Source organism: Lampetra fluviatilis, chromosome 46 (assembly GCF_964198595.1).
Source record: "Lampetra fluviatilis chromosome 46, kcLamFluv1.1, whole genome shotgun sequence".
Taxonomy (NCBI): domain Eukaryota; kingdom Metazoa; phylum Chordata; class Hyperoartia; order Petromyzontiformes; family Petromyzontidae; genus Lampetra; species Lampetra fluviatilis.
In genome coordinates, this window is record NC_136320.1 from 9,319,010 (window position 1) to 9,329,385 (window position 10,376).

At 47.8% G+C, this 10,376-nt stretch overlaps 1 protein-coding gene across 1 annotated transcript; it reads right to left on the minus strand.

Annotated features, from left to right (window-relative positions):
• Window positions 1-3,302: 3,302 nt before the first annotated feature.
• MED28 (mediator complex subunit 28) lies at window positions 3,303-6,756 on the minus strand. Its single transcript, XM_078876817.1, has 4 exons — window positions 6,506-6,756; window positions 5,624-5,690; window positions 4,827-4,939; window positions 3,303-4,206 (listed from the first exon to the last, which is right to left on the minus strand). Exons 1-4 carry the CDS (start codon window positions 6,719-6,721, stop codon window positions 4,000-4,002), a joined length of 603 nt encoding a protein of 200 aa, XP_078732943.1. The 5' UTR covers window positions 6,722-6,756; the 3' UTR covers window positions 3,303-3,999.
• Window positions 6,757-10,376: the final 3,620 nt, after the last annotated feature.

Consider the following 10,376-nt stretch of genomic DNA (forward strand, 5'->3'; position numbering starts at 1 on the left):
AACCGGTGTGGTAGTGCGATGTAGTGCAATGTGCAGTCCAGAGATCAGGATGTACGAGTGAATGTGTGTGTGGGGATTGGGGTCAGGGGGCAAAGGGGGGAGGGTGGGCAGAGGGGGGGAGTGATGGTAGAGCAGGGAGGGAGTTGAGTCTCCTGACAGCCTGGTGAAAGAAACTGTCTTTGAGCCTGCTGGTCTTGGCCCGAAGACTCCGCAATCTCCTCCCTGACGGCAGCAGGCTGAAGAGGCTGTGAGATGGGTGGGTGGGATCACCTGCAATCTTGATTGCTTTGCTGGTGATGCGGGTGTTATAAATGTCCAGAAGAGGGGGGAGAGAGACACCAATGATCCTCTCAGCTGCTCTCACTATGCGCTGCAGAGTCTTGCGGCAGGACACGGTGCAGGTGCCGTACCACACGGTGATGCAGCTCGTCAAGATGCTCTCAACGGTGCCTCTGTAGAAGGTGTGCATGATGGGGGGCGGGGCTCCTGCTCTTCTCAGTTTGCGGAGAAAGTACAGGCGCTGTTGGGCTTTTTTGGCCAGTGATGCAGTGTTGTGACTCCACGACAGGTCTTCAGAGATGTGCACACCCAGGAACTTGGTGCATCTCACCCTCTCCACTGCAGCACCGTTGATGGTTAGCGGAGTATGCTGGGTGTGCACTCTCCTGAAGTCCACAACAATCTCCTTCGTCTTCTCAACATTCAAGTGGAGATTGTTGTCCTTGCACCACGTGGCCAGCCTGCTCACCTCACTCCTGTAGTTTGTCTCATCCCTGTTTTTGATGGCACCCACCACAGTTGTGTCAACCGAAAGAACCAAGAATATATAACTTAACACCTGTTTTATTGCCAGAAAGGGTAAAACCTATTCTTACTTTTTCAAAGATCCACCTCATAGGTTTCACCTGGGAGCCTTTGAATGGTGGAAAACCAACCACCCTCGGGTTGGCTGTCCACCACTCACATTATCATTGGCTGCTGACATTTGGCCTACGCCCATTTCAAACCCTGATGAACAGTTTTCCTTGGAAGTTGACCCCCCTTTTCCTGAAGACGACTGCTTGTGTTGCGATCGAAACGTCGTAGTTTTTTGTTATTTTCTTTGAACCTATCTACGTGCCTTCACCGAAAGACCCAATAATATAGGCTTCACATGCTTTTGGGACAAGTACCGTTAGCGACCGCATATGAAGAAGGCCTTCCACATACTGTACTTCATACCTGTCAACCCATACAGTTTACCTGTATTCTTGTAAGGGAAATTGAGTTTTCAGGTCCATACGGCGTACAGCCGTTTCAATCGAAGCAACATCTTTTTTGTCTATTTGTGTTTCTCCCTTGTGACTTTATAGGATGAACGTTGAGATGTATAAGGGCACGGGGTGACCAATAAGATCTGAATTGGTCTGTAATAAGGTAGGGCACTGATAAGGGGTTGACAGGTATAGTACATGAGAAAGAAAAACTCAACACATTTGTTATCTTGACTTAAAGCTTTCGTGACTGCAGGAATTCATATTCTATGGGTCTTTCGGTAAAGTCACGTAGATAGGTTCAAAGAAAATAACAAAAAACTACGACGTTTCGATCGCAACACAAGCGGGCGTCATCAGGAAAAGGGGGTTAGCCTCTAAAGGCAAACTGTTTATAAAGATTAAAAATGGGCGTAGCCCAAGTGTCAGCAGCATGCGCGGGGCAGCTAATGTTAATATGAGTGATGGAAGTACTGTAGTCGGCAACGACGGCACTGGTGGTGGGTTTCCACCAATTAAAGGGCTGCCAGGTAAAGGTTTAACATGGGCATAACTCAGGTGTAGCAGGATCGGCGGGGCAGCTAATGTTAACGTAATCAGGTGAATAACAGAGTGCGCTTGGGCAGAACAATGCCATTTGAAGGACCGCTGGTCAAGAATAGTGATTGAGTGGCAGCCACGGGCTGCAATGCATTGCGCTGGGTGTATTGTTGCATCACAACTAGCATAGCGCCGGGTGGCTAAAACACAGCGAAGTTGGCACAGTGGGGGGCACAGCTGGTGCATCTGCCGGTCATCTCAGTCTACCAATGGCAGCCTGGGGTCAACTTCTGTGACCTCGTGCCAGCGAGCGTTCGACACTTCACGTGGCCTCAAAATGCACCTAGCCTGGTACAAGCGCCGTGGTGACGTCACCACCACTTAGTGGCGAATGGCGACTGTTGTTGCAAGGCTGGTGGTGGTTGAGGCTTTAATCTAGCGGTGGATTGACCATGGCTGCTGATTAGTTGTTTTTAAACTGACACCCTATTGAAACTCAGTTGAGATCCTTGATTTAATCCAAAAAATATTAAATCATTTGGGTCATCACTGTTTTGTCCACGGACTTTAAATTAATGTAAGTTTTGGACAATTACTGCCAATTTGCTTTACAAATGCTTTGTAAATTTAAATGAGTATGGCAAGTTACACGATGGCAATCATCTCTTAAATCTTGGACTGCATAACATGAAATTACTTCAAACCAATTGAACTAATTAAGCAATGACTTCTCAAGTGTCATCAATACGTGGAGCTACACACACATGCTCATATGTAGCTACATACCGTGTAGCTAGACATGGATTTAACTCGTTGATGGGCAGCACAGCGAAATCCATTGTCGTTATGCTCCTGGATCGATGCCCCATACCGCCAACCCTCACGAAAAGGCGTGAAGTCGGGCTAAAATAACCCGCATATGGTGTGGGGAGGCCCTCACCCAACAGTGAGCTGATAGATGTTGGTCCAGATGTCTTGTGATCCCCATTTAATTATCTATCAACTTTTTTTAAAGTAAGGTTTATTTAAAACAGAAATGAATATGCAAAGGGGTCAATTGTGGTTTACAAGACACCTGGACAACTCTGTACTTTGAAGAAACTTTAAATTGATTTTCACTGCAGTGTGCATGCATACTTCTTAAAAGTTTCAAGTGTGCTGTGCTCATGAATCAATTGACATTTCACGACAACGCCGTTTACTCTTATTACCAATGTATATTCTCTAATCCATGACTTCCAATCTCAGTGTAATTGCACGCACCTCTCTCGGGCTTGGAAAGTCCTTCCTATACTCAAGTCATGTTGTATTGAGTGCAAAAATAGATGGACTCACATGTTGAATGTATTGTACTGTAATTAGTCCACCCGACGATAACAGCCACGAATGGTGGCTTCAACAAATCACAATGCAAAATTACTTCAATGAAATAGTGATACCATAGTGACAATCAAATCAGCAATAAAAAAAATACCGAGGCAACTTTATCAAAGCAACCTTTATTTGTACAAAACTAGACGTTAACACAATAGTAAATAAATTGCATTGCCTTAGTCTGGGTCTACGAGTCCCAAGGATTTGCAACAAATTATTGGCATCCTGAGACAGTCTCAGGCTTAGTATAAATCATGTGGATGAGGTTTGAAGATCCTTTCTTCATAATCATGTCTTTGGGGCGAATAAACAGACAATCACTTTAGTCCATGGCCCAGAGCAGAAATGAGTTTCACTTTAGGAGGCGTCGATAAGTATGTATGTTAAACGACTTTCGCACCGTACGTAACCAACCGTGCTAATCAGAGGTGTCAGACAACTAAACACAAAAGTGAAACACCTGGTGAGAGCACCGCATGGATTTGTGGAAAGTTAATAGGTGTATCTACGACCAAATTGCCCGCAACATACCTGATGTCGTCAGATCTCAAAATCTAAGCAAGCTTGAGCCTGGGCGGTGTTTGAAGGAGCAGCCACCATGCATAAAACAGCTGTTATAAGCTATGTGGGGCTACGTTATAGGTAGCAGAGGGCAGTGCGGCACAACTCTTATAACCCAGGTTATCACGAGTGCTTGTGACCCCTTTCACCAACCCACACTCACAAGCATGGTGCACCATGGTAAAATTCAGCCACACGACCCACACGGCATTGGAAGGTCTTCATCCAGCAGTGCATTGACAAAAATGGCTGCTACGCACGAGTACGCATTTTAGTTTTTGGACGGCGCAGCGGGCAGGTTGGCGGACGCCTGCTCCAGGAAGGCGAGGGGCCCCTGTGTTGGAGCCTCTCCAGAAGGACCCTTGCGGGGTTGTCCGTGGATGTCCTCAAGCACTGCCTGCCAGTGTCGTAGCTTGCCCAGGTGCCGCTGAATGAGAGATTCCTTGCGTTGAAGTTCGGCTTTGAGGTCGGTGATGTCCTGTGGATAAACGCAGGTGTAAGGGTGGTAAAGGCTAGCGATGAAAAGGCTCGAGACGGGTGAATTTCAGAATGCAGTTCAGAGGGATAATGTTGCCTCGATCAGTACAAAGCAGTCGTGTTATTGGCTCCATAAACCCCGTCTCATCCAAAAACATATTAGTCTCATCTGATACAGAACCCTCGTCACATACCATTATAAAACCTCGTGTTAAATTAATTTAAATCAACATCATATTTAAATAGAAAACCTTATATTTTTCAGAACAGAACATTAATTTCAACCAAAACAAAACCCTATCTCATTATGGTGCATTGCCTATTCATTGGAATGGTTTTGAGCTACTCCACAAATTATACGAAAAATTATCCACAAGTGAACTCCATTTACAACGATTAAACTGCTTACATTCGCCACATGATTAGCATGGTTGGCAACGTACGGTGGGAAAGAAGTTCAACATACATACCTGTTGAGCATGCAACGAATTACCGTGCGAATGTGCAAGTCCTACGTGATCATACATCGCTTATTGCACGCAACTGTGTATCACTTGCATTGTGCGTTGCATGCGATTGTGTGCATTGTGTGCGAGCAAGCATACTGAAAAGTGAACAAACCTCTCGTATAACTTGCTCCGGCTTCTGCACCGAAAGCTGAAGTCGCTTTTGCAGGAAAAAACTTTCGCATTGACGAGCCACGTCCAGGAACCTGTGTATGCTCTGGTCAACGCCTGCACACACAGATCACCATGACCACCACGGGGATCCATTTTTATCATTATTAACCATTATCAATCCAATGCCGGATAAAGGCAAGCCGTGAATCATGGTCTTGCCATGGACTCATCCACCGAGCACCTGGATCAAGCAAAATGCATCACTTATTATCCAATCATTGGACTTCTTTTCAAGCATCCTCCTTTACTTGGTTGCCCAGGAATCATTTTGATGACACTCGCGACTGATATAAGCTGTAGCTGGGAATAAAATTCAGGTTGTCTGGTTTATAGCACAGTGTACTAACCACTGTACCAATGTAGTGATTCATAATAACGTAATAATTTGAAATATACCATGAATCCATGGCAACGAGACGTAAATGCATAAGTCGCCTTGACTGTTGAATTAAGTGGGCTTGGGCAGGACACCATGGCTAAAGGGATGATGGCTGACAGAAGATAATTCTCCTGAGAGGATGACTACTGTAGATTAGAAACAATGAGACCAATACATGTGGAGGCCTGAGGATGGATAGTGGAATATTAGGCCTGTATACAAAGGCGACCAGACTCATCATGTTTTTGTCCATTGTGGCGTTCACAACATCAGCCTCGTGTACCATGCTAGCCTTAATAGACACTCAGTATCAGCACATGTAGGATTCATGAATTTTGCCTTTTTGCGTGTGTGCTTACCCGTTCTGATTTCATCCTGGTCCGTGCTGTTGACATATTCTTGAGAAACGAGGGAGGCACAGCAAGCCTGATATAACGAGAACATTACACAGGGCTGGATTTGTTTCATGAATTATTCACCAAATTATCTGCTGTGTATTCTTTTCCAAATTTCCCCCCAATTTTTTTTATCCTGAAATATAACATCGGCGTCATGTTATGAGACAATCCGTTTGGATCTCTGCCTCTGTGCAAGATAACACCCCGCTACCTCAGACATCCCTTCAAGTGACTTCTGTTCCACACAGTAGCGGGCAGCGATTTCCAACTCACTCGACCACAGAGTAAGTTTTAATTGATAACAAACTTATACAGTACAGTATTTGTATATTCTAAACGCTTGAATGCAATATCATGGGATCTCCTTTGCCAGTACCAAAATATGAGAATAGGGTTTCCCCTTATTTCTGGCAACAAAACAGGTGTTAAGATGTTAAAACACCAAACTGAAACCTTTTTACAAGGAATCAGTCTGCATTAACCACAACAATAGTGGTCAGAATGCAAAAAACATACTCTGATAATATATGCATTGTCTTTGGAACCGATTGGTCCACACCAGAGACAGCTTTCTTTGGAGCCTAGTCTCAAATGGTGTTATACCTCTAGTCTAATACTGAAAGAACCAAGAATATGAATTGCTGCAGTCACGAAAGTTTTAAGTCTAAATTTACCATTCGGTCTCTAAGCCGTACACGATCCATCCACCCCGGGGCCACCGCCACCCACCTCGGGGCCCCGCGCCCGCCGGCCAAAGTCGTCGCTGCACCGGCAGAGGAACCAGGAAAGCGGCGCGATCTACGTAGAGGCCTACGCAATCGCGACGACGGCTTTAACGGGTACCTCGAAAGCCGCCTCGAAGTCGTCCACGAGGTTGGTGGTGGCACGCGGAGCTCCCTGCTGCTGCTGAGACTGTTGTTGTTGCTGCTGCTGCGGAGGCGGCGGTGGCGGCGGTGGAGGAGCGAACATCGCTGAGGAGCCCGGAGTGGCCATGTCCGCCTCTGCAGCGTCTGGCACCGCACCCGGCGCAGGGGGGCGCGTTTCTTTGGGAGAGTCCATCGGCACCGACGCTCGGTGCACTCCGTGCCGCCAGAGTGGCGGGGTCCACATTGGCGTTATATAGGGCTGGGGGGGGTGGGCTGGGTGGGAGGGAGGGAGGGGTGGGGGTGGGCTGGGTGGGAGGGGTGGGAGGGGTGGGCTGGGTGGGAGGGGTGGGCTGGGTGGGAGGGGTGGGGGGTGGCCCGTGCACCGGTTTTGGTGCGTTGGGGTTACGTTGTGGGTGGTCAGGGTGGGAGCGCGCCGGAACGGTGGATCGCGGTGCTGCTGCTGCGCTGTTGTCGCTTTCGGTCTGCCAAGATGAACACTTTCACAGTTCTGGCAAGTCGCCCGATGACGCTGGTGGTTGTTGTTGTCATCGCCAGCCAAACGTCGTACTCGAATTGTAACCGTTGTGGGTTTACTCCTCCAACACACAGGTGTGCTGAAGTAGTTAACTAATCGGCACGTTTGTGTTGACGTGACAACCCTTATTGATTGGCTGTGTCGGGTGGTGGCGGGTTTGACGACACATTCATATTTTACGTGATCTAACCCAAAAAAATGTATGGTGGAAGGTGATAATTGCATGCACTGGAGTCGGTGCCAGGTAGACCGATGTTTAGCTTAACGAAGTGGCTTATCATGTATACATTTATAGCAGCCAAATATTCTAAACGCATGTTGATTCTAAATGTGGAGGGAAAAAGCTCCACATTTCATAGCTGTTACATTAAGGCAGATCCTAAAGTATGCTGACATATACAAATAAACCTCTGAAACCAACTTGAAGTTGCTAAATCCTCTCTTTCATTCTGCCTTTCATCACCGTGATGTTTACTCAGAGACTGGTTATCAGCTCCTCTTTCAACTCAGAGAGGGACTCATTGGGCCAAGTTTATATTAAATGCATACACACAACCACGTAACTCAGTCCCTTACCGAGGCACTATTTATTCAGCCTCAACATCGTAGGCGCTCCACGTCAATAAGAAGTGCACTCTGCCGTGGACTTGTGTACCCCACGTGGTTCCCACTCGTTCTCTGTGGATGCCCCAAACTCCTGGAATTCCATCGCTTCAAATAGTCATTGTTACTCTCCCATCTTAATAATCATTTGATGAAAAAACTTGTTTTTATACTGATTTCTGTTTGCTTCATCGATGTACTTTAATTTGATTGTTGCCATTTCTGTGACCCAGTTCACCGTTGCAAATGAGACTCCTGCAGGTCTCTTGAGATCTCAGCTGGTCACACAAAATCAACTTCAACTAAATGACTCGCCCATTTACTCACTCACTTTCTCAATCACTCACCGGCCAGCTCACTCACTCGCTCAGCCACACACTCATTCACCCACTCACTTACTGTGGCAAATGAGGCTCCTCCTGGTGCCTTGAATTCTCAGAATCAGAATTTTTATTTAGACTGGAAGGAATCTGATGAGCTCTGAAGCTGAGTATAGGTTTTCCATTTTTTTCTGGCAACAAAACAGGTGTTAAGATGTTAAAACACCAAACTGAAACCTTTTACAAGGAATCATGTCTACATTAAGCACAATCATATTTTGGTACTGGCAAAGGAGGTCCCATGATGTAGCTGCTCACCCCCGAGCTCTCATTACTCTGATAGTGCTTGTCTTTGTGCTGTATGCTTTTTGGCGTCCTCTGGTCTAACACCGTTTGAGACTAGGCTCAAAAGAAAGCGGTCTCTGGTGTGGACCAATCAGTTTCAAAGACAAATGCATATGTAGTGAGTCCAACTGAGTCGCAGACGTTGTCATGGGAGCAACACTATTTATTACATCAACTCAACATAACATAACGTAACCTACACTTGGGTGTTGAATGCCCATCTAACCACGCTACGGCAGAACTAGACACGGTCCCGCTATCCCGGTCCGGACCATGAGCTGGGTCCCGGACCGCGTGGCTCGAGGCTTCTTCAACCCGACGTGGATCTTCACTCACCAACAGTCAAGAACCCCAAGCCCCACACGGGGCCCCAGTTATATCTGCCTGGGCTGGGGCTGGCTCCGCCTCTCTCCCCGCCCACCTTCTCGATCTCTCGAGCCCTTTCCCGAAGGCTCCCGAGAGCTCTTCTATACCACGTGACCACCCAGCGGCCCCCGTCCACTGGTGCCCCCCCTCCAATATCATCCGGTCACATGTCGGCAGGTCAACCAACGTATCATGCCCCAAAGTAACCCTGGCTGGCTGACACTGTCTCGCTCCCTCACCGGGAACCCGCACCGCACACTGTACGTGATGCCTCTGCGCTAACCAGCGCTCACCCAAGCCCCGCTAGGGCTGGTACTACGCCCAGTAACTGGGCTGCACACAATGACAACATATTATCCGCCATGGCCTCGCAAGGCCGGCACCACACAGTGACATTCACGGTCACTACACATATGGAGTGGGTATTGTTAGCGTAATACGCCGTCACCACTCCTGACCTGGTGTAGCGCCAGCCATGGGTCAACAGGGGGCAACAGCGAGTCCGGCCTGTATCAAGTAACGCCGTTCGGCCAGGGAACCCAGAGGGTGGTTGGCAACCGGAGGTACACACCCCAGGCCCCCAGTGGGGGCTGGAGGATTACGCAATAATCCAGGTGCCTCCAGAAGGTTCTAGAGAGTAGGCGTGGCCAGGGGCGGAGTGACCCTGGGCACCGTAAATGAGTCGGACCTCTGAACGGGTTTGCCAGTCGTCGTCAAGCAGAAGACCGAAAAGCCAGCCCAAAATAGGACCCTGGGAACCCCTGGACCCGAAGTCCTTGTCAGGACCGGGACCGAGTGGGCCAGTGGTCGGGACCCGAGGATTTTGGCTGGGTCGGGTGAGGCTAGCCTCCCCTCGGTCCCCCCTAGCCGGAGGGCTGTAATATAGAAAGTGGTCCCAGTGATGAGGGCACGCTAGCCCGGAGGCTATACCTCCCCAGGGTGAAGGGGGCCGTTACCCCCTTGTGTTCGGGACCTTGTGTTACCGTTACAGTATTATTGTTATAAATAAACGTGTTGCCTCCAGAGAAGACTGAGTCTCCATCTTTACCCACTACACATATTATCAGAGTATGTTTTTTGTTTGCATTCTGACCACAAGTATTGTGTTTAATGTAGACATGATTCCTTGTTAAAGGTTTCAGTTTGGTGTTTTAACATCTTAACACCTGTTTTGTTGCCAGAAAAAATGGGAAAACCTATTCTCATATTTTGCTACTGGAAAAGGAGGTCCCATGATGTAGCTTTGAAGCTGTGTTTTTACATGTCTCAGCTGGTTACCCAGAATCAACGTGAAACTGGAACTTCTGGATGAAATCCTTGCCCGCCCGCTGCCCACCTCTTACGATCTTGGATGCTACGATCCACCTAGCACTGTACACCAACTGATCTCATCGCTCCATCTCCTGGGTGCACGTCTTCCTGAACACGTTCCATCCTTGGCTGCCGCTCCGTTACTATGATCGTCCATCATCGCTTCTGGCGATGTTTCCTGCCCCGCTCTGCTTACTGTTGTGGAAGATGTCATTCACCTGCGTATCTTGTTCTCATCCATATTATTTCATAATACTCGGTAATTGTGCTCAGGTGTAAAGTGCACGCCCTGTATTGGACATCTTTACCTGCCCCTATTGGACATCTGTAAAAAAAAGAGCTTTATAGCTCATCGAATTTCTCCAGTA

Bases quoted from the DNA above. Each gene is read 5' to 3' on its own strand.
- MED28 (XM_078876817.1), bottom strand. From the start codon at position 6,721: ATGGACTCTCCCAAAGAAACGCGCCCCCCTGCGCCGGGTGCGGTGCCA. The intron at 5,691-6,505 runs GTACCCGTTAAA...TCGTTATATCAG, and splicing joins ACTTCGAGGCGGCTTTCGAG to GCTTGCTGTGCCTCCCTCGT. The intron at 4,940-5,623 runs GTAAGCACACAC...CTGTGTGTGCAG, and splicing joins CCAGGATGAAATCAGAACGG to GCGTTGACCAGAGCATACAC.